This window comes from Culex quinquefasciatus, chromosome 2, assembly GCF_015732765.1.
Source record: "Culex quinquefasciatus strain JHB chromosome 2, VPISU_Cqui_1.0_pri_paternal, whole genome shotgun sequence".
Classification (NCBI taxonomy): Eukaryota; Metazoa; Arthropoda; class Insecta; order Diptera; family Culicidae; genus Culex; species Culex quinquefasciatus.
In genome coordinates, this window is record NC_051862.1 from 139,821,131 (window position 1) to 139,842,736 (window position 21,606).

Sequence of the window (21,606 nt, forward strand, 5' to 3'; positions counted from 1 at the left end):
TTAACGTGAAGACTGCCATCATTGTCATGATTTTTCGTTCAAAGATATAAATTTTGCGTCGCTTTCAATATTTTGAAAAAAAAAATCCTTCCACAAGCTGTTTAGAATACACTCAAACCCCGTTGATTTGACACCAACTGTTGTCAAACGAACGGGGTCACTTTTTAGTTTGACACCCTTCTTACACGGAGTTCACACACATTACTAAACGTTTGTTTCGATAGTGTGCGTGAGCGCCGTGTAAAAAGTGACAGTTTGTCACTTTTTAGTTTGACTTTGACCAACCAACGGGGTACAAACTAAAAAAGTGTCAAACGAAAAAGTGATCAACCACCGGGGGTTGAGTGTAGTGCTCTACACATGCTGATTCCTTTTGGTAACGATTATCCCATTCCTTGTATTCCTTGATGGTTCGACACCAACTGTTGTCAAACGAACGGGGTCACTTTTTAGTTTGAAACCCTCTTAAGAAACGTCTTGTTTGATAGAATGTGTGAGTCGACTTCCGTGTAAAAGTGACAGTTCGTAACAAGGTTTGTCACTTTTTAGTTTGACTTTGTCAAACCAACAAGCAAACCAACGAGGTGTATTGTTTTGAGTTTTTTGAGATCAACCCAAGTTTTAGTACCTCCACCTCACCGTGTAGTTCTCAAATCAAACGTCAAACCGCGAATGAACTCTCATGCAAGCAAACACACATCTGCAGAAATTTGTTTGTCATCGTCGCCGTCGGAACATCAGAATCAGAAGCGGTTTCTGGAACGTAAAATTTCGATTCGTTTGAAACTGTTAAAAGAAGGAAATCGCTCGCCATGGAGACTTTGATGGGAATTCGTGGCCCGGACTTTGTGATGCTGGCGGCTGATTGCTCGCACGCGCACTCGATCATGGTCCTGAAGGACGGTAAGTGACTTGTGGGTTTGGTTCCGGAATCCTAACCTTAAAGGGTAATTTTCTAGATGAAAACAAAATCTACAAGATCTCGGACAACCTGATGATGGCCACTATTGGTGAGCCGGGTGACCGGGTTCAGTTTACCGAGTACATCAGTAAAAACATCCTGCTGTACAAGATGCGCAACGGGTACGAGCTGGGCCCGAAGTCGGCGGCCCACTTTACCCGGAAGAATCTGGCGGATTACCTGCGGTCACGCACCCCGTACCAGGTGAACGTGCTGGTCGGTGGATACGATGAGGCGGACGGTGCCCAGCTGCACTACATTGACTATTTGGCCAACTCGTTGCCGGTCAAGTACGCGGCCCACGGGTACGGAGGACTGTTCGTGTCAAGCATCCTGGACCGGTACCACCACGAGAAGATTACGCAGGAGGAGGCGTACGAGATCATGAAGAAGGGCGTGGCGGAGATCCAGAAGCGACTGATCATCAACTTGCCCAACTTTAAGGTGTCGGTCATCGGCAAGGACGGCATCAAGGAGCTGCCGGTGATTTCGGCGGAATCGCTCAAGGAACCGGTTGCGGCCTAAGCGGAAAGGAGGTATGAATGAGGCGCGAGAGAAAGGGGAAAATAAATTTTGGTTCACATTATTCTACACGGTAAAGAACGTTCAGTGTTCGGGTTGTTCTATTATGGCTTATAGAGAAATCCTTTATTTTACTTGAGATGAGTTCCGTGCCGCTTCTTTCCACCCCTTGGCAATCTCCAGCCGCAATATTGGCTCGGCCGGGTGCTGCTTCTTCATGTGCTGAACGTAGACCCTCCGGTGGACGAAGCCCCGTAGGCAAACATGACACTCGTAGGGCGTTTCTCCGCTGTGAGTGCGAAGGTGAATGTTCAGCACGGTCTGCCGGTAGAAGGCCTTCCCGCAGTGGGAACACACGAAGTCGCGCACCTGGTTGTGGATGTCCATGTGGCGTTTTAGGGTGTGCCTGTTGGATGGAAGGTTAGTCGGTTAGGTTGTAAAAGTGGTTTGATCGAGGACACTTACTGATTTGGCGCCTTTACATCGCACAGTTGACACTCAAACTTCTTTTCCTCGTGGCTCTTCATGTGCTGCTTCAAGGCCTGTCGACTCCGCATCATTTTGCCACAAACTTCGCAAGGAATTGCCTCCTCTTCCGGGGCATGATTGCGTGTTTCGTGCCGAGCCAGGTTTAGCTTGCAGTGAAATTGAAGTCCACATTCAGCACATTCGTATGGTTCCAGCCCGTAGTGCCGATTTTTGTGACCGTCCAGATATTTTTTGTCCACCTTCTGGTGACACACTTCGCACTCGACCTTATTCTGCGCCTTGTACAACTGCCGGTAGTGCCTTTTATAATCCGCTGGACTCATCGCTTTCGTCTCATCGGTCTTCCGACTTTGATATCGCCGTTTCTTTCTCACAGACTCACTCTCCTCAACACCAATGTCCTCGAGGGTCTCCTGTGACAACGCAATCTCAACTTCGCAGCTATCCAGCAACTCTTCAACCCTTTCCTGCTCCGCTCGCCCATCCAAAATCCTCCGACATCGCTCCTTGTACCGGTAAAAATCATCAACCGTGCCCTGGCATGGTTCGCAGACGTTCAATCCAGCAGTCGCTTCGTTCCGGACCTCAACAGAAATCTACAACACCAAATCAATCACATTAGTCACAAGTTACTCAAATACCTACACCGCATCACTCACCGGCTCTCCCGTAATGTCCTCGACCTTGGCACGGAGTTCGCGCTCCCGAAGGGCCATGTTAGGCGGGCACCGGTCGCCGCACAACCGGCAGCGGATTTCGGCACCAGGGTCCGCATCCTTGGGTTGCTTTGAAGTGGCCGCTTTGAGGCAGCGCCGGCTGCTGGTTCTAACGGTCGGCACTGGTTCTGGATTTGCCGAGCTCATTTTAAATAACTTGAATCACAAACTTTGTCTTCAACTTTTCAATGCAAATGACAGTACGCGACGGTGTGCTGAATAGTAGTTTTCAAGGAAAAATTGTTGGATGGCCAATGCAGATATGAAAACAAAGCAAAATCAATTAAATAAAATTGTGTTTACAGTGAGACTCACAAACAAATCTTCAAATGATTGATTTTCTCCGAAAAGTTCGGGAGCGATTTCGCGGGTTAAAAAAGTTCGCAAGCGGAAAGATTTGTTTGCGATTATTTTTTCAACCCTGCTGAAGGTCGAGAAAATCTCTATCCAGATTTTTAAGCGAAGATGGCGTTACGAATGGTGCACGCCCGAAATGTCAAAATCGCGCAGTGAAACCAAATTAGAAAATTTCTATTTCTATTTAATAAAGTGTGGCAGTCATGCCATGGCACACTTTTTTGTAATGTTGTTCGCTTTAAAAAGCTGGATAATGTAATCAAAGTAATTTTTCAAAAGTTCGATGATTCTTAAATTTTAAGTTTTATTTAATTTAAAAAGTTTAAAACTAAAATGTCAAATAATCGCAATTCGCAATTTTCAGTGTAAGAACGGGCCTTGACCGATCTTATGCACTAGGTTCCCGACAAACACGCACTGCCCTTACACCTACATCTCACCCTTGCTCTGAGTCAGTACGAGCAGCACGCTAGAACACGCTTTGAGTGTTCGTGCCAGGCATGCACACCTTCTTTTCCGGTTCCCTGTTAGACTGAAGTCCAACGGTCGTGCGAATCGAAGCGTTATCTACTCGAAATCGATTTTGTCCTACCATTTTCGAGTGTTTGTCCTGCGCTTGATCGGCCTATAGAAAACCAGGTAGGCGGTGATAAAATAACAGGGGAGGTTCATGTAGTCTTTTATTTGACAGTTTGACAGGGCTATATAAACAGGCACTGCTGATGCCAGAGATTTTGTTTATGTTACTTTATTTGAAATCATTATTAAACCGACTTCACTGAAGTAACTTTTGCTCATTTTTGGTGGAGAGGTAGCTTATTAGGAGTAACCGGCTCCGTGGCTTAATGGTTACGGCTTCTGCCTCACAAGCAGAAGGGTCATGGATCAAATCCCGGTCGGTACCTTTGAAATTAGGAAGCATGAATTTGAACTTTGAATATGAACAAAAACGTAAATGAATCAGGTGGGATTCGAACTAACACCTTTGGATTGGTGGTCTGGGACGCTAAGCAGTCGGCCATCAGAGGGTTTACACTCTTGCAGTGAATCGATCCGTAGTGTTGAAACATGCTGTCTTCTCATATTAAATACGCGCTGATCCCTGATTTGCCTGACGGGATTGGAATTCTAAATATAGATCGAGTTTCATACAGATGCTTACTTCTATGTTTAGGCGGAGCCGAACAATGCCCAGCGACCTCGGAATTGGACCGCAAGGAGCTCTGTCATTCTGAAACGGGTCGTTGGAAGCGGCTAAGGCAATCATGGCACTGTCGAGGATTATGCCGAACAACGCTGGACCTAGGAGCAGTAGGCGCCGCTTCTTGGCAAGTGTCGCGACGTCCATGCTTAGGTACGGCGGACCGGTATGGTGGACGGCGCTGGGGACGCGTACAGGACCATCTCGTCGGAAGCAGTTGGCGTCATAGCCGGAATGATCCCCATCGGCATCACACTGGATGAGGACACCGTGCGCTACACCCGAAGAGGCACTAGAGGTATCCGGGAAGCTGCGAGAGCCGAATCGCTGGCTAGGTGGCAACGTGAGTGGGACACCACGGAGAAAGGCAGATGGACGCATCGGCTTGTTCCGTCCATATCCACGTTAGGGTGCGTCACAAAAGCAAAAAGTTGAGCTAGACCGCATAGGCGGGCAGAATATCATAGCTTAATGTCCACAGAAGCTCTCCTGAAAATTTCAGCCAATTTGGTCAAGAATCCGAGGTGCCCACTCGATTTCAATTTTGTATTGGATATTGGACCCGTTAGTATGGGGAAAACGACACTTTTTGCATTTTATTGTCCTGAAAATTCAAAATTGAATCAAATAACTTTCTGGGCGAGCTCTTTATAGATTTTTATATGGGGAACAACTTTGTAGAACATCGCGAAACGATCTGAGCTGATCTGGCTTAGTTATAAGTGGTTTAAGCTAAAAGTTTTTCCCAGGGTCGAACTTAGGATTTAGGTATAGCCTTTTTATCTATATGGTAACTGTGATCAGAAAAAATAGTCTGACAGGTGATGGATTTTTGTTGACAACATTTTCTTTGCAAATTCCAATGGAAGAAGAGTTGAGGTGAGATTTTTCCAAGGCTTTTCTTTAAACTTTGACCAGATTGGTATCTTTTTAGTTCCTTCTGGTGTTCCGAGGTGGATCGGCACGCTGACCAAGGAGATGGTCCACCAGATCGAGGTCCTGGAGACCGTGTTGGGCAAATTTTAGATGCCTACCGTTGCGGCTGCCACAGGTGGATGCAGTTTAGTAGCAGCAAGATCAGTGTTTTATAGAAACCTAAACTCCCATGCTCGAGAAAAATGGGAGAATATATATGGAATTTAGGTGCCAAGGCAAATATTTTGAATAAATACTTTAAATCTATGATTATTAGTATTGTTTTTGAAAAAGTTTGTAATTCGTTCTGGCTCAACACTATCTTGCAAGAGTTGAACTTATTGTTCTCTCGTTTTGGTTATCTGCCCCAATATTCGCCCAAACATCATCAGCATTTAAAAACCCTTGAACCTTACCGGTCAAAGACCTGTACTTGTTGATCGGTACTGATAACCCTGAGGGCAAAAACAATCACATGCGCTAACACCACCTGTAGGTGGCAGTTCAACGCAAAACCGGTAACGTCGCGAAATTTAGTCCTACAAATTTCGCGCCGGCAAGGATTTTCAAAGTGTTAAAAAGAGCACGAGCAGTTCAACAAGTGAAACTTTTCTTCGCCTGTTTGAGCTGAGTCCCTGTGAAGTAGTAAATTTATACTAATTAAAAATTGGCTTGTCTAGAACGCAGCTTTGAGACTGAAGATCGGGACGGAATGATTTCGCGGTAACCTGAATAAAGTGGTCACGTTTGAACAATAATTTTAATTACAATTATTGTTTATCACAAGGCCGGATTGCGGTCTGCGCCTCTAATAAGCGCCTTGGGCGCGTGCATTGATGCAGTGAACAAGAGTATCGATTAAGATCGGTCCTAACTTTTTTCTTCTCGACATGTCATACATCTACAAAATGGCGGCGGCTGGAGCAAACATTATAACATTTATTTTATTTGAACCCGAAAAATTTTCTAATATTAAAATACACTATCTTTGTCGCCACAACGACAGAAAACGTCGTCCGGATGTATTGGACTTTAAAATAGTACATTCAGGCAAATCTTCGCTTCTGTCCGCCACAACCGTCGAAACTGCTGCTACTAAACTGCATCCACCTGTGGCAGCCGCAACGGTAGGCATCTAAAATTTGCCCAACATGGTCTCCAGGACCTCGATCTGGTGGACCATCTCCTTGGTCAGCGTGCCGATCCATCTCGGAACACCAGAAGGAACTAAAAAGATACCAATCTGGTCAAAGTTTAAAGAAAAGCCTTGGAAAAATCTCACCTCAACTCTTCTTCCATTGGAATTTGCAAAGAAAATGTTGTCAACAAAAATCCATCACCTGTCAGACTATTTTTCTGATCACAGTTACCATATAGATAAAAAGGCTATACCTAAATCCTAAGTTCGACCCTGGGAAAAACTTTTAGCTTAAACCACTTATAACTAAGCCAGATCAGCTCAGATCGTTTCGCGATGTTCTACAAAGTTGTTCCCCATATAAAAATCTATAAAAAAAACTCGCCCAGAAAGTTATTTGATTCAATTTTGAATTTTCAGGACAATAAAATGCAAAAAGTGTCGTTTTCCCCATACTAACGGGTCCAATATCCAATACAAAATTGAAATCGAGAGGGCACCTCGGATTCTTGACCAAATTGGCTGAAATTTTCAGGAGAGCTTCTGTGGACATTAAGCTATGATATTCTGCCCGCCTATGCGGTCTAGCTCAACTTTTTGCTTTTGTGACGCACCCTAATCCACGCGGGTGAGCAGAAGGCACGGAGAAGTCACCTTCCACCTCACACAGTTCCTGTCGGGCCATGGCTGCTTCAGGAAGTACCTGCACAGGTTCGAACATGCAGAGTCTCCTCTCTGTCCGGACTGCGTCGATTGCGAGGAAACACCGGAGCACGTGGTGTTCGCTTGCCCTCGCTTCGAGGTAGCGCGAAGCGAAATGCTGGCCATTATCGGAGTAGATACAAGCCCGGATAATGTGGTGCGAAGAATGTGCAGCGACATCGCCAAGTGGAATGCGGTCGTCGGAGCGGTGACGCAGATCACTTCGGCTCTCCAGCGGAAATGGAGAGACGATCAGAGGAGAACCAACGAGTGTGGCGGTGAAGGAGAGCACGTTATGACGGTTGGCTCTACCAAATCGCTTATTAGGAGTACTTTCAGTATGTAGTGTCCTTGATTTCCTGTGCTCACTCCGATTGCCACCGATGGCCTTCCACCCGTCCGCCCGTTAGCCATAGGTTCGCGTCGTCGTTTCCTGTCCGCTCCAGCCGGTGGCTTTATCTCGACTAAATAACCACGCGCTCTTATGTCTGAATCGAACACAAAGGCTTGCACGCATGGTGTGATGCAAACACGATATGCATGCAAGGTGTGCTGAAATATAAATACAAGTTCGGTGACTTCCATCGCATAGGACCCTGTAGGACCATGCACCAAACATTCTTTCCAAAAACAGTACACTCAAACCCCGATGGTTTGACACCAACTGTTGTCAAACGAACGGGGTCACTTTTTAGTTTGAGACCTCTTTTACAATTTTTTTTCAATTCAATTCGGTTTTATTGGTGAATAATCAAGATACAATAAGTTCTTTTGAGGTACATAACAGAGTTTTGGAGTTCCTTACAGCTGTGTGTTACATCATAATCCATTTTGGAAAAGTTATTGCTTGTAAATAAAGGTGTCACCAAGAGTAAGAAAAAAATAAAAAAAAAACTTACCAAAATTGCAAGGGAAAGGGGATAGAAATAGAAAAAGCTTAAAACTAGATCACAGTTTTTTATCATTTATAGATGTGCTTGATCATCAGCTCCCCAAGGGCCAGGAATTGCTCCGCCTTGTTACGGCAGGTCCGAAACCGCGTCATCATCTCCCCTGCGAGAGCAAAGAACTCTGGCAGGGTAAAGAGATCTTCTCCGGTAACTTCTTGCTGGGCCGTATTGCCACTGCCGGCAGCGACCACGCTGGCGAATGATCGCCCCCATCCAGGAGGGAACGCTGAGTTGTCCGCTGGAACCGTACGATGACCAGCTGCCGGCACGGTTTCGCTCGTACTTCGCTGAGGAGGGTGGGACGCTGCTGCTTTCTTCTTCCTCTTTTCCTGCTCCTCGATGTAATTTTTCCGTGCGCTGCATCCACGGTAGTTGCTGGTATGGTTACCTCCGCAGTTGACGCACTTGATGCGCGCCTTCGTTTGCTCTGCCTTGTCCCCCAAGTCCGCTTTGCACGGCAGTGCACACGCCTCAGAGAGGTGTGATTCGCTGCACTTCACACAGCGGGGCGGGAGGTTGCAGATCCGCGAGCCGTGGCCGAATTTCTGGCAACGGTGGCATTGTGCTGCGTCCGACGGGTTTTTTGAGTAGAACCGCCAGTTTACCCAAAACCCGTCCAACGCCTTAGTTCGCCGCAGGTCTTGAATTTTGACGGTGCCGCGGTCGAAGTACAACAGGTACAGTGTGTGTGTACCTGTGACTGTAGTCTTCCGCGAGAGCACTTTTATGTCACGCGGCGTTATTCCAGCACCCGAGAGGTCCTTCTTGAGGTCGGAGATCGGGCGGTCTTGGTACCCCTGCAAAACGACCTTAACAGCAGTCTTCTGCACGGGGTCGAATGTGTAAAACTTGAAGTTTTGACGCTTCAATTTCTCCACAACCAGGTCGAAGTTCTTTTCGTCAAAAGTGTAAACTAGCACGGACGACTTACCGATTTTCAGACAATATCCGAGGCCTTCCAGCAACTCGTCAACATCGTCCGCCAACGTGTCCAAAACAAAAATTGGAGGCGTCGTTTTTTGGCGTCGACACTTTCTTCCGTGCACGCCCGTCATCGTCGTCGTCGTCGGTAGTGCTGCTACCGTCGGTGTTGTTGTTTTCTTCGTCGTCAGCATCTGGAACTCGTTCCTGATGGGAATGTTGGCGGATGTTGATGTGCCACTGGTCGTGGCACCGGAAGTACCGGAACGGGTTCGCACTGGTGATCTCGGAACGTATCCGGGATGTAGATACTTTTTGTCGATTCCATCTGCGCTCACGCTACCCTGCGCGATGGCGGCGGACACGGCGTTTGTTTGTTTACCTTTTTGCACACGGCCGGTAGACGAACTTCGCGGGTTTTTCGAGGCCGCACTCGAACTGCCACGGCCACGGCCGGCCTTTGGCATGCTGGAGAAGCAAACTCGCGGGTAATCGCAATCAACTACGGCGAAAAATTTCGAAAAAACGATGAGACCTCTTTTACACGGAGGTCACATACACTACCAAACGTTTGTTTTGATAGTGTCCGTGAGCGCCGTGTAAAAAGTGACAGTTCGTCACTTTTTCGTTTAACTAATTAAGTCTTAAACTTAGTGTCGAACGAAAAAGTGACCAACCACCGGGGGTTGAGTGTACCGATAAAATGTAAACAACTTGAAATGCAATCGTAAATCAGTTAAAAACGGACTAAATTTCAAACAAAATCTCAGTGCTCAGTGAGAAAGACCAAACCAGCCACACCAATGTCCACCGAGAAAAACATCTGGCAGGCGGCCTCCACCGGCGATCCGATCGCCCTGGACCGCTGCCTGCGACGAAAGCCCGCGAAAAACCGCCGCCGCGCCAAAGTGTCCAACCTGCGGGACAACCACAACTGGACCGTGCTCCACCACGCCGCGGCCAGCGGATCCGCCGAGTGCGTCGAACTGCTGCTGTCCGGATCCGATTCCGACCCGCAGGCCCGCTGCTACGAGGGACGAACGGCACTGCTGTTGGCCTGTTTGCAGGAGGAGCCGGCGATGGAGGTCGTTCGGTTGTTGGTGGAAGCGGGCGGCGGCGAGGTGGTTAATGTTCCGAACAATGAGTGCGTGACACCGCTGCATGTGGCGGCGGAGCGGGGGCATTTGGAGTTGGTTGAGTTGTTGGTTGGGAGTGGGGCGTTTGTGGACGCGCGGGATTACGGAGGGGAAACGCCGTTGCACTTGGCGATGGTTGGGGGTCATTTGGAGATTGTGATTTGTTTGTTGTTTGTTGGGGGAGCTAAGGCGGACTTGCAGTCGGATAACCACTTGGATGCGCTGGAGATTTTGGCCGCGCGAGGGAACTGCGAGGAGCGACGGAAGGTTGCTTGTTTTAAGGTGGTTTTTAACTTCTTGCATGCGGGGCAGGAATATCGAGAGAAGTACAACGTCGAGGACATCTACATGGTCGCTACTGTGAGCTGTCCTTCGGTGTCGTTGGTTCCCTATTTTGTGCGGAGTGCTTTGCTGTACGAGAGAGACGAGGATCGGCGAGAGATGATGGTTTATTTGCTGGAGCGATGTCCTCGAGTCCTCGAGGATCTGCGAACGAACCTGTATCATCACTTGCTGCTGTTGATCGTCGACTGCGAGGGAATTCAGCGGTTGGATAGAAAAATTGTGATCCTGGAATTCGACGAGCTTATCCCCAGCGAACTGCGGCTGCCGATAGAACTGGCATCATTTTGTTTGGCTGCGATCGACGGCGAAGAACATCTGCGAATGTTGGGCAAATTTCTCAAAAGTGTGCAACATCTGATGCACTTTTGCGCTACAAATCTGGTGGAAACGCTGTTCATTCTTCAGCGCAAGTTGACCAAACGCAATCCCCTGTCCAAAGAGGCCTTCAAGCGTTACGAGTCGATCGTTGAGACGATCGTGCAGATCTACCACAAACCGGCGGACGATCTGGTGCGAAACTTGTGGGTCAAGAGCGCGACATCGTTCCCGCAGCTCCGGTTAATGCGACCCATCGTCGGCTTCTGCACCGAGCTGTTGATGATCCCCCGGGGAGACTTCGAGAGGGTGGACCCGGCCTGTTTGCGTGAGTTTGGTTCTTTCGAAGCTATGCGCGAGGAGGTTGACTTTAGCTTGGAGAACTTTACTCTGCAACGGCTGGTGCGGGACGCGATTAGGAAGACTGTGCTTGAGGCGATCGAAGTGAGTTCGCCCAGGGTCGACCTCGAGTTTGTGCAGAGGTTGGGGAGACTGAGCTTGCCGCCGCATTTGGTAAAATATTTGCGATATTGTTGACCAATAAAGCTTGATTCAAACATAAAGGAATTTCACAATATTTAACACCGACAAAACGCGAGACCCTTGTTCCGTCTAGTGATTAAATACATTTTGAATAAATAGGCGTTCGCCACGCCACGCCAATGTCAAGTTAATACCTTTGCTGGAATCCTCCCTGCTGGGGATTGTTGAACATCATCTGTTGCTGCTGCTGTTGTTGTTGTTGTTGCTGCTGCTGCTGTTGGGCTTGCTGTTGCTGTTGTTGCTGCTGCTGTTGATAGTCGCCGGGTTGTCCACCCGGGCCGGCCATCCGTGCCCTTTTCGCGGCATTATGATCCATGCCACCCTGTTGGTTCTGCTGTTGTTGCTGCTGCTGCTGGTGCTGTTGTTGTTGCTGATTTTGATGCTGGAAAGGGTGTTGTTTTTATTTTGTGATTGTTCACTCAAAAGTAAGACTTACATTTGCTTGCTGTTGCTGCTGATTTTGTTGGGCTTGTTGCTGTTAATAAAAAAGACAGTAAAAGTTAATAAATTACATTACCAACAGATTATGATTTTTATCACACTAACATTAGCTTGCTGCTGCTGCTGCTGTTGTTGTTGTTGCTGTTGCTGCTGCTGCTGGCGCTTGCTTTCGCCCTTGTCCTGGTCCTGGTCCTCGTCGGTGAGGAACTCCCGCTTGGGGAATGGACAACCGGCAAACACGTCCCCGGTGGGCATCGGATCCTCGGAAAAGTACGGATCCTGCATGGCCTGTTCGGAGGTGATGCGCTTGTTCGGGTCCATCAGCAGCAACTTCTGCAGCAGGTGGAACGCCTTGCTGTCCGGTTTGATCTTGTGCCGCTCCATGTACTTGATCAGCGAACAGTTGGCGTAACTGGAAGAAAGATTTGCGGGTTAATTCGCGTTGAAAAGCTAGCAAGTTCGATGTTTCTTTACTTGGACCGCTTAAAGTCCTTAGTGAGCGTGTGATGTTCGGGCATTTTGCGAATGTCCTCCCAGTCCTTGTCCTGCGGGAAGCCCATCACGTTGAAGATTCGATCGAGCTGGTCGTGGTGGTACGGATTGCTGGTTTTGATGTCCTCCTGACGGCAGTGGAAGATCGGCTCCGACGTGAGCAGCTCCGCAAAGATACAACCAATGGCCCAAATGTCTGCAAGGAAGATTAGTTCGAAGATTTCCTCACGAAACTGTTTGAATCTCTCACCAATTGCCTTCGTGTAGTGTCGAGCTCCCAACAGCAGTTCCGGGGCGCGATACCAGAATGTGACGACGACCGGGTCCAGATCGGCCAGCGGCTTCAACGGAGCATTGAACAGTCTGGCAAAGCCCATGTCGGCGATCTTGACGCGACCTCTCTCGTTGCCCTCGCCCATCACCAGAATGTTGGCCGGTTTCTGCAAATTAAAAAATCACTTCAAAAAACGATTCAAAGAAAAGCAACTAATCTCTCACCAAATCTCGGTGCAACACCCAATTACTGTGCAGGTAGTGAATCCCGTCCAGAATCTGGTACAGCAGCGACTTGACCATCCCCTTCGGAACCATCACCGGCTTCTTGGTCGCCTTCGCCGCCCGGTGAAACTTTATAATGTGCCACAAATCATGCTCGGCATAATCAAACAACAACCACACCTTCCGGTCCGTGTGCGACAGAAACACCCGGATCAGGTTGATCACGTTCGTGTGCTTGAGCTCCCGCAGCAGCGCAATCTCCCGGCAGGCGGACATCGACAACCCGGTGCCCTCGATCTGCTTGAGCGCGTAATCCTTGGTGTCGTTGCTCTCCTTCCGGTGCGCCTTGTACACGTGGCCGTACGTACCCCGGCCAACCTTGCAACCCTCGTACTCGAACAGTTCCTCCACTTTTGCTCGCTCCTGCTGGGTTTTCATCTTGAATTCGTAATCCATCATGACAGCGAAGCTCATAGCAGCGGGGAGGAAAGTCCTTTAAAATTGTAGAAATTATCGTAAAATGGTGCACCGCAATTGGCTGCACCCGGAGATCGGTTGGGGAAGGTGGAAAACTAAAGAGTTAACTTAAAAAATGCGGAATTTGTGAAAAACTTTCGAGCGCTCGTTTTTCTCCGTAACTGTAAACAACTAGGGCCGTGTACACAAAAACAAACTAAATTTTCATCCCGCGCTGTTGACGTTTCAAGGGCTGCCAGCATGTTGCCATCGCCAAATCTGTATCTGTTTTGTTACAGCGGCAACTCGGCGAAAGTCTGTAGCGTAACTTTGCACGCTCATCGAAAAAAGCTTATTTTAAAGCAAAATTCAAAATTGCTGCCGCCAGAGAACTAACCGACGTAAACGACAGAACGGTAATTTCAAGCAAAACATTGTAAAACGGCCATTGTCATTTTTCAAAACATTGAGAAAAACAAGAAAGAAATTTGCGATTAGTTTTTCAATTCATATTTCAAACCAATTAAGCAAAGTGCGAAAATAATGTACACAATATGTGTAAAAATGGTATAGTTATGCATCCTTAAACTAAATTTGGTGGAAAAATTGATTTATTTCGATAAAATGAATTAAAAAAGAACATTAGCCCCGGTCGATAGTTTCACCCGTGTTCGATCGTATTGAGCCCTTTGCGTTTTAGCGCCTTTGTAAACATTGGCAGTTTCATTTTCCACTTGGGCCCCGGTCCAAACACGATGACAGTTTGTTTTTGTTGTTCTTTTGTTTATTGGTCTGGGAGGCCAAATCAAAACAGATTCAGCTTTGCTGATTGGACTTTTGCAAGTAACGTAATTTTATTAGTTTTTTAAGCTGTTTTTCACTTTTCGCGGCCAGTTCTAAGGTAAATATCTGTGTGAAATAGATACCTGATCGCGATATTGAAGTGTGCATAATCGAAGAGCACGAATTTTCCTGTCATGGTTACCCCGGAGACAACCCACAGTAAGATTTTCTATCATTTGAGATTCGTCGATGTTATTTGATTATTCTTCACTTAATTTTAGCTGTGCCACTGCCAATATGTTTTCGCTGCAAGCGGCCCACGATCTTTTTAATCGTCGTGGAACGAGTGAGAATGTTTCGTCGGTTTTGGAGCCCAAGCTGAACTTATTGTATCGTGTGAAGTACGTTCAAAATCTACGTCCGTAGCATCGACGGCATCACGGAATCGGCCACAAAGGCGGGGACTAAGACACCAGCATCGATGCCGCAAAATTACTTGGCTGTTTTGGGCGTACTGCTCAATGCTTTTTACCAGGTGGTGGCTTTGATTGCATGAGCGGCTCAACCGAGGAAAAGTTTACCTTCAGTGCAAAGTGCTTTGGGCAGTTTCGTCGGAACGAGCTGGCCTGAAACGACCGAATAGTGCGACACGAAATAGCAAACCGGAGAAATTTACCCGGCAATTAATGACATGGTGCAAGTGAATGTGATTTTCTAATAGAATAGTTTAAAACACGTTTAAATGAGCAGCTATCTAAAAGAATCGTGATGTTACACGTATTCACGAGGTAGGAATTAACCAGAAATACACAAGAAACCTTATTTTGATTAAAAATCGTTAGTTTTGATAATTTAAAACAAAAGGCCAAACTTCGTTTCGATCTTTGTTTTGAACAACATTGTGTTTGTCCCTGAGACGATCACGTGTTCGAAATCAAAACAACTCAGTTTCCACATTGGACCTTTGCAGCAAAGGGTCTATTTGGAAGTAGAAAATAAACAAAACGTAATAAACTTTGGCCTTTTGCAAAAAATGATTTTTTTCACATAAAAATATGTTTTATATGCATTTCTCGATATGTAGTGATAGATAAAGACTAAAGACACCGTTTTCACCGAAAATCCCGTTTGTTTACACTTTTGACTTAGGTCGTTTTACAATGTTTTGCTTGATTTTATCATATTTTGTAAAGCGTCATTTTAACACTTGTAGCACCAACGGGGTCAAAACTTACGCGAAGCACCAAGGGGGTCAAAAAAGTTGGAAATGTAACTTCATCCGGCTGTATCTCGGCGAAAACTCAACCGATTTGGATTATTCTTATTGCATTCGATCCGGAAGAATGTCAAGAATCACCTCCAACAAGGTAGATCCAAAACAGATGCATCTAGTTAACTATAATGAAATAGGCATTTCCAACTGTTTTTCAGACGGTTGTATGAGTCGGTAAAAATGCATTTCCAACTTTTTTGACCCCGTTGGGGCTACAAGTGTTAACATGCAAAACGAAATTTGTTAAACAAAAATTGTTAGAATTAGGCCATTAACCTTAGCAAAAACCCTTGCAAAAACCGCAAAAACGGATGGACCATACACCATGGCCGATCAGGAATGATTCCTTAATTATTAATTACGGTATGTGTGAAAAACGGGATTGCCTCAAAAGGCCGAAACTCAAAAGGCAGAATCTCGGAAGGCCGAAATTCAAAAGGCAGAATTTTGTCTTTTACTCAGAAGGCAAAACGTCTCAAAAGGCCGAATGTCTCGAAAGGCAGAATGATTATGGAATTCAGAATTTTGTTCATATTTTCACGATTTGTTCAAAAATACAGTAAACTAACAAACTGTGTTCTTTTTTGTAATTTTAAGCGAAATAAGTACATATTGAGTACATTCTGTTTATCTTTACCGATCATATTGTTACCATGCATACAAATGAGTAGAATAAAATGAGTTAAAGCATTTCAAAAGTGTTTCAATCTTGTACTTTAATGAATTCAAATTATAAAAACTATTTTTTGCGCCAAATAAATAGAAACATTATAAATTTAGTTAGTAGCAATGCTCGAAAGTTATGCCTTCTTTATTTATAAACCATTTTTGTTACATTACTATGGTTTATAAAAGTAATAATAGCAAACTTCGTTTGGAATGCGTTTCCGCCTTTTCGGGCGCGGTTTGCCTTATGAGATTCGGCCTTTTGAACATTCGGCCTTTTGGGATTCGGCCTTATGAGAATTCTGCCTTTCGAGTAATTCGGCCTTTTGAATTTCTGCCTTTCGGGATTCGGCCTTTTGAGATTCTGCCTTTCGTAGGAGACCCTGAAAAACGCTTCTAAACAACAATACATTTTTTTTATCTTTGATCGCAATTTTGACCGAGTGTGAAACCTTTCAGGGCTTCAAAACTCTTAAGTATACTTTTTTTTATTATAGGTTTCGGATTTTTTTTTTTCATATTTCGACGGTAACATTTCAAAAGGCATCATGTACATTTTGACACTTTTTGGGTTATTGCATATTTTCAGTGATCAAGAATTAGCTGATTATTAAATGATTAATAATTTATTTTCCAATATGTATGATCGTAGAATGTAAACAGTTACTGTTAAAATTAAGTTACATTTGGAGAGATTTCGGACACGACCTTACTTACACGTCACAAACTTCTTAAAAGAGGCAAAATTGCCGCCCACCACCCGGAACGAAATCACGCTGGTCACCAGCATCACGATGTAGGACGCCGTCAACGAAACAGCAAACAGCTCCTGCCCATTGAGCAGCGTCATGCAGGACACAAACAGGTGGCTCGTTACGACGTACCCGATGTGGTAGTAATTCTTCACGTCACACGCGCTGAAGAAGATCACACTCCAAAAGGTGTGCAGAAGAATCATACACAGCGACTGGGCCGCACTGATCAAGATGAAGACGCTCGAGCCGGCCTTCAAACCAACGGTGGCCGGTCCCACCGAATCCGCCAAGATGTTCACCAGCGAGAACGCCCCGCTGATGATGCCGAAACCGAGGCCCGAAACGTACGACAGGATGTGCTTGTAGTCGGAGATTCGCGCAATTTCCGTGACCTCCTGCAGGCCCCGTTCCGTCTTCCGGAGCAGCTTGTACATCAGGTAGCGGAAGCCTTCCTAGTGTGGGAGGGGAAACAATAATTATTATGTGTTTTGCCTAATGAAATGACTCACACCGCCCGAACCAACCTGAATGAAAACGGAGCAGATCAACCCAAAGACGAGCTTGTCCCGCAGCGGAAACACGGCGAACCAGACGGTCGAGGACAGCAGCAGCGACACGAGCCAGAAGAAGGACGCCGCAATCAGGATGATGATCCGGATGGGGTCGTGGGCGATGGTCAGCGCGAACATGGCCACGGGCGGGCCGAACGCCAGGAAGGAGCAGCCGAAGAATTCTACCACGGTCATTGTTATGGAGGGAGGGTTTGGGGAATGTTTGTGGGCACTCTGATTAATATTATTTTACTAAACTTTGCTTAAAATAATGCACAAAAATCTTAGGATTTAGGTTCTGACTTGTTAAAACTTTCTTTCTTTGAGGCTGTCAAAGTTTGTTGACGCGAATTTACACTCTTATCAGAGAACACCTAAAATGCTTAAAAGTATGGCGAACATGTTTACAGACTTTTGCTTGCACACACGATTTAGTAAGCAAAACAGGGTATCATCACACTCATTTGAAATTAAAGTTACCCATTTCCTTTATTCTAAAACCCATGATATAAAGCTCTATTGAACGTAACAGAAGCTGGTTCTCCTCTATTGAATTTGAGATGGGATTTAACCCGTAGAAAGATATTACTGCGGGCGTTAATAATTAGAGTTCACGCGCGGTGATACGACCGCAAGATAATGTTCGCATGACAGCCGCATGACAACCGCAGAACAAATTTTTGGCTGTTGTCAAAGGTTGCCTTGAGTTTTCAGCTGACTTTTTGGAAATTATTCAAAACAAACCAAGTTGACAGCCAAATTCACGTAGAATTTCAGTTCAACTTGCTGATTTTTACACTGCGTCAGTTAGGCGGCAATTATCTCCTGTCATTCACAGCGATGGAGAATCGTGATTTTATCTCGCAATAAGCAATATTTTTTCTAAATTTAAAAATTGTTGGGGAAAAAATAAAAAGATAAAAACATTCAAAATTCGATGTTTCAAAAATTAAAAAAAAAACGAATCATTTTAGATTTTTATAGTTTTTTTAATGATTTTTTTATTCAGGTTCCAAAATTTAAAAAAACCTAAATTGCTAAATTCAAAACAAAAAAGTCTGCAATTAAAAGTTTTAGAATTTAATTTTCAATTCAATTGGTGTTTATTAGAATTTAGCAGTTCTGCTCCAGGATGTTACATTTGCAATTCAGAGATTTGGAGAACCTTTCAACTAAACGGAACGTGGACAACTATCGTGGAATATCAGCATTGTGCGCCGTCTCGAAACTTTTCGAGCTAGCGGTCATGGCTCCAGTTTTCTTCTTCTGTAAAAACCTGATCAGCGAGGACCAGCACGGGTTTATGCCATCGCGGTCAACAACGACGAATCTACTCACGTTTACGACGTTCGTGACCGACAGCTTCACCGCCAGATCGCAAACCGACGCGGTGTACACCGACCTGTCGGCAGCGTTCGACAAGCTGAATCACGCTATTGCGATCGCAAAACTGGAAAGGATGGGAATCGGCGGGACTCTCCTCAGTTGGTTCCAGTCCTATCTGGCCGACCGGAAAATCAACGTCAAGATTGGAGACTGCTTGTCGGCTGCCTTGATGGCCTTTTCAGGTATCGCACAGGAAGTCATCTCGGACCACTCGTCTTCCTTCTATACTACAACGACTGCAACCACTCCCTCTCTGGACCGCGTCTGTCCTACGCAGACGACATGAAGATCTACTGTCAAGTGAATAATGCAGCCGACGCTCAAGCCCTCCAACAGGATCTGAACATCTTCGCGGACTGGTGTGAAACAAATCGAATGGTCGTCAACCCCACCAAGTGCTCTGTCATCACCTTTCCAAGAAACGCAACCCAATCAAGTTTGACTACCAGATCTGCGGCACATTAATTCCCCGGGAGAACTGTGTCAAGGACCTCGGCGTGCTTCTTGACACGGAACTCACATACAAGCAGCACATATCATTCATGATTTCCAAAGCCTCGCGACAGCTCGGCTTCATCTTCGCCGTGCAGCAAAAGGTTTTACAGATGTCTACTGTTTGAAGGCTCTGTACTGCGCTTTGGTCCGTTCAACGCTGGAGTATTGTTCTGCCGTATGGAGCCCCTACTACGAAAACAGTGCGGTGCGGATTGAGAGTGTGCAGCGAAGATTTATCCGGTTCGCGCTCCGTCGACTCCCCTGGCGGGATCCATTTCATCTGCCTAGTTACGAAAGCCGCTGTAAACTGATCAACCTTGACACCTTAGCAGTGCGTAGAAATGTCAGCCGTGCACTCGTAATCTCCGACGCTCTGACTTCTAGATTGCAGTGCCCAGCCATTCTTCGAGGACTAGACATTATGGCCCCGCTTCGAACGCTTCGTAACACTCCGTTCTTGCGTGTTCCTGTTCGCCGGACGAACTATGCTATGCATAGCGCGTTGACGGGACTACACAGAGCATTCAATTTTGTAGCTTCTTTGTTCGATTTTAATCTGTCCCGTGACGTCATCAAAAATAAGTTTTTATTGTTTTTTAGGCGATAATTTGTGTACATGTACTTAGTTTTAAGCACACCATTTGGGCATGTGGTGCCTGTTGGTGTTAAACAAATAAACAAACTGAGATCAATTCATAAGCCTTTACAGGGAGGGTACATGTTTCTAAGTTTAGATTTTGCTAGCTGCGTGCTCTTTTAGGGAAAATAAATTTTGAGAAAAAAAGTTCAAGATGGTATGTCAGAGACATAACCGAAAGACATAGGACCAAACAATTTGAATGTGTTTTTGGATTGCTAGTGAAATCTGAAATAAGATTATTTTATTTTTTGTTTCATAGATTTGTCGGCAAAATTGTCATAAATGTTCTCCCAAGGTGAACCTTCCATGAGGGCACCGGCAACTCCAGGTTGTGGCCACTACGGTCGAAATGTCAATTTTCATGTTCAGTATCAAAAACCATGAATTTTGATAACCATATTGCCACAACTCGTATGGTTCTGTTAAAGATCCTCCGGGACCCGGGGAAACCTGCTTTGAGATCACCGGTCACTCAAGGTTGTGGCCACTACTGTCGGAATGTCAATTTTCATGTACAGTATCAAAAACCATGAATTTTGATACCAATATTGCCACAACTCGTATGGTTCTGTAAATGTCCCCCCAGGCCCCGGGGGAACCTTCTTTGAGGGCACCGGCAACTCCAGGTTGTGGCCACTACTGTCGAAATGGCCATTATTATGTTCAGTATCAAAAACCATGAATTTTGATACCCATATTGCCACAACTCGTATGTTTCTGTAAATGTCCCCCCAGGCCCCGGGGGAACCTTCTTTGAGGGCACCGGCAACTCCAGGTTGTGGCCACTACTGTCGAAATGGCCATTATTATGTTCAGTATCAAAAACCATGAATTTTGATACCCATATTGCCACAACTCGTATGTTTCTGTAAATGTCCCCCAGGCCCGGGGAACCTTCTTTGAGGGCACCGGCCACTCCAGGTTGTGGCCACTACTGTCGAAATGGCCATTATTATGTTCAGTATCAAAAACCATGAATTTTGATACCCATATTGCCACAACTCGTATGTTTCTGTAAATGTCCCCCCAGGCCCCGGGGGAACCTTCTTTGAGGGCACCGGCCACTCCAGGTTGTGGCCACTACTGTCGAAATGGCCATTCTTATGTTCAGTATCAAAAACCATGAATTTTGATACCCATATTGCCACAACTCGTATGTTTCTGTAAATGTCCCCCCACGCCCCGAGGGAACCTTCTTAGAGGGCACCGGCCACTCCAGGTAGTGGCCACTACTTTCGAAATGGCCATTATTATGTTCAGTATCAAAAACTATGAATTTTGATACCCATATTGCCACAACTCGTATGTTTCTGTAAATGTCCCCCCAGGCCCCGAGGGAACCTTCTTTGAGGGCACCGGCCACTCGAGGTTGTGGCCACTACTGTCGAAATGGCCATTATTATGTTCAGTATCAAAAACCATGAATTTTGATACCCATATTGCCACAACTCGTATGTTTCTGTAAATGTCCCCCCACGCCCCGAGGGAACCTTCTTAGTGGGCACCGGCCACTCCAGGTAGTGGCCACTACTGTCGAAATGGCCATTATTATGTTCAGTATCAAAAACTATGAATTTTGATACCCATATTGCCACTACTAGTATGGTTCTGTGAATGTCCCCCGCCCCGAGGGAATCTTCTTCGAGGGCACCGGCCACTCCAGGTTGTGGCCACTACTGTCGAAATGGCCATTATTATGTTCAGTATCAAAAACCATGAATTTTGATACCCATATTGCCACAACTCGTATGGTTCTGTAAATGTCCCCCCAGGCCTCGGGGGAACCTTCTTTGAGGGCACCGGCCACTCCAGATTGTGGCCACTACTGTCGAAATGGCCATTATTATGTTCAGTATCAAAAACCATGAATTTTGATACCCATATTGCCACAACTCGTATGTTTCTGTAAATGTCCCCCCACGCCCCGAGGGAACCTTCTTTGAGGGCACCGGCCACTCG

The 21,606-nt window shown here is 45.9% G+C and overlaps 6 protein-coding genes across 6 annotated transcripts; 3 read left to right on the forward strand and 3 right to left on the reverse strand.

The window, feature by feature from the left end:
* The first annotated feature begins 679 nt into the window (after window positions 1–679).
* LOC6031810 (proteasome subunit beta type-2) lies at window positions 680–1,566 on the forward strand. The gene is made up of 2 exons (XM_001842465.2): window positions 680–903; window positions 960–1,566. The coding sequence occupies exons 1-2, from the start codon at window positions 813–815 to the stop codon at window positions 1,484–1,486; spliced, it is 618 nt and encodes a 205-aa protein (XP_001842517.1). The 5' UTR covers window positions 680–812; the 3' UTR covers window positions 1,487–1,566.
* Window positions 1,567–1,573: 7 nt separating this feature from the next.
* LOC6031809 (zinc finger protein 12) lies at window positions 1,574–2,894 on the reverse strand. The gene is made up of 3 exons (XM_001842464.2): window positions 2,632–2,894; window positions 1,949–2,568; window positions 1,574–1,889 (listed from the first exon to the last, which is right to left on the reverse strand). Exons 1-3 carry the CDS (start codon window positions 2,833–2,835, stop codon window positions 1,610–1,612), a joined length of 1,104 nt encoding a protein of 367 aa, XP_001842516.2. The 5' UTR covers window positions 2,836–2,894; the 3' UTR covers window positions 1,574–1,609.
* Window positions 2,895–9,488: 6,594 nt separating this feature from the next.
* On the forward strand, window positions 9,489–11,231 carry LOC6031808. The gene has a single exon (XM_001842463.2). It carries the CDS (start codon window positions 9,676–9,678, stop codon window positions 11,203–11,205), a length of 1,530 nt encoding a protein of 509 aa, XP_001842515.2. The 5' UTR covers window positions 9,489–9,675; the 3' UTR covers window positions 11,206–11,231.
* A 40-nt stretch (window positions 11,232–11,271) lies between these two features.
* Window positions 11,272–13,326, reverse strand: LOC6031807 (cyclin-dependent kinase 8). The gene is made up of 6 exons (XM_038255383.1): window positions 12,643–13,326; window positions 12,395–12,584; window positions 12,127–12,340; window positions 11,758–12,064; window positions 11,648–11,686; window positions 11,272–11,593 (listed from the first exon to the last, which is right to left on the reverse strand). Exons 1-6 carry the CDS (start codon window positions 13,114–13,116, stop codon window positions 11,339–11,341), a joined length of 1,479 nt encoding a protein of 492 aa, XP_038111311.1. The 5' UTR covers window positions 13,117–13,326; the 3' UTR covers window positions 11,272–11,338.
* A 3,098-nt stretch (window positions 13,327–16,424) lies between these two features.
* LOC6031806 (gamma-secretase subunit Aph-1) lies at window positions 16,425–17,467 on the reverse strand. Its single transcript, XM_001842461.2, has 2 exons — window positions 17,100–17,467; window positions 16,425–17,027 (listed from the first exon to the last, which is right to left on the reverse strand). The coding sequence occupies exons 1-2, from the start codon at window positions 17,319–17,321 to the stop codon at window positions 16,530–16,532; spliced, it is 720 nt and encodes a 239-aa protein (XP_001842513.1). The 5' UTR covers window positions 17,322–17,467; the 3' UTR covers window positions 16,425–16,529.
* Window positions 17,468–18,372: 905 nt separating this feature from the next.
* Window positions 18,373–18,798, forward strand: LOC119766337. Its single transcript, XM_038250824.1, has one exon. The coding sequence runs from the start codon at window positions 18,373–18,375 to the stop codon at window positions 18,796–18,798; it is 426 nt and encodes a 141-aa protein (XP_038106752.1).
* Window positions 18,799–21,606: the final 2,808 nt, after the last annotated feature.

Bases quoted from the DNA above. Each gene is read 5' to 3' on its own strand.
- LOC6031807 (XM_038255383.1), bottom strand. From the start codon at position 13,116: ATGAGCTTCGCTGTCATGATGGATTACGAATTCAAGATGAAAACCCAG. The intron at 12,341-12,394 runs GTGAGAGATTCA...TCTTCCTTGCAG, and splicing joins ACACTACACGAAGGCAATTG to ACATTTGGGCCATTGGTTGT. The intron at 12,065-12,126 runs GTAAAGAAACAT...TCTTTCTTCCAG, and splicing joins AAGGACTTTAAGCGGTCCAA to TTACGCCAACTGTTCGCTGA.
- LOC6031808 (XM_001842463.2), top strand. From the start codon at position 9,676: ATGTCCACCGAGAAAAACATCTGGCAGGCGGCCTCCACCGGCGATCCG.
- LOC6031806 (XM_001842461.2), bottom strand. From the start codon at position 17,321: ATGACCGTGGTAGAATTCTTCGGCTGCTCCTTCCTGGCGTTCGGCCCG. The intron at 17,028-17,099 runs GTTGGTTCGGGC...CTCCCACACTAG, and splicing joins TCTGCTCCGTTTTCATTCAG to GAAGGCTTCCGCTACCTGAT.
- LOC6031810 (XM_001842465.2), top strand. From the start codon at position 813: ATGGAGACTTTGATGGGAATTCGTGGCCCGGACTTTGTGATGCTGGCG. The intron at 904-959 runs GTAAGTGACTTG...GTAATTTTCTAG, and splicing joins GATCATGGTCCTGAAGGACG to ATGAAAACAAAATCTACAAG.
- LOC119766337 (XM_038250824.1), top strand. From the start codon at position 18,373: ATGGCTCCAGTTTTCTTCTTCTGTAAAAACCTGATCAGCGAGGACCAG.
- LOC6031809 (XM_001842464.2), bottom strand. From the start codon at position 2,835: ATGAGCTCGGCAAATCCAGAACCAGTGCCGACCGTTAGAACCAGCAGC. The intron at 2,569-2,631 runs GTGAGTGATGCG...TTGGTGTTGTAG, and splicing joins AGGACATTACGGGAGAGCCG to ATTTCTGTTGAGGTCCGGAA. The intron at 1,890-1,948 runs GTAAGTGTCCTC...TCCATCCAACAG, and splicing joins GATGTAAAGGCGCCAAATCA to GCACACCCTAAAACGCCACA.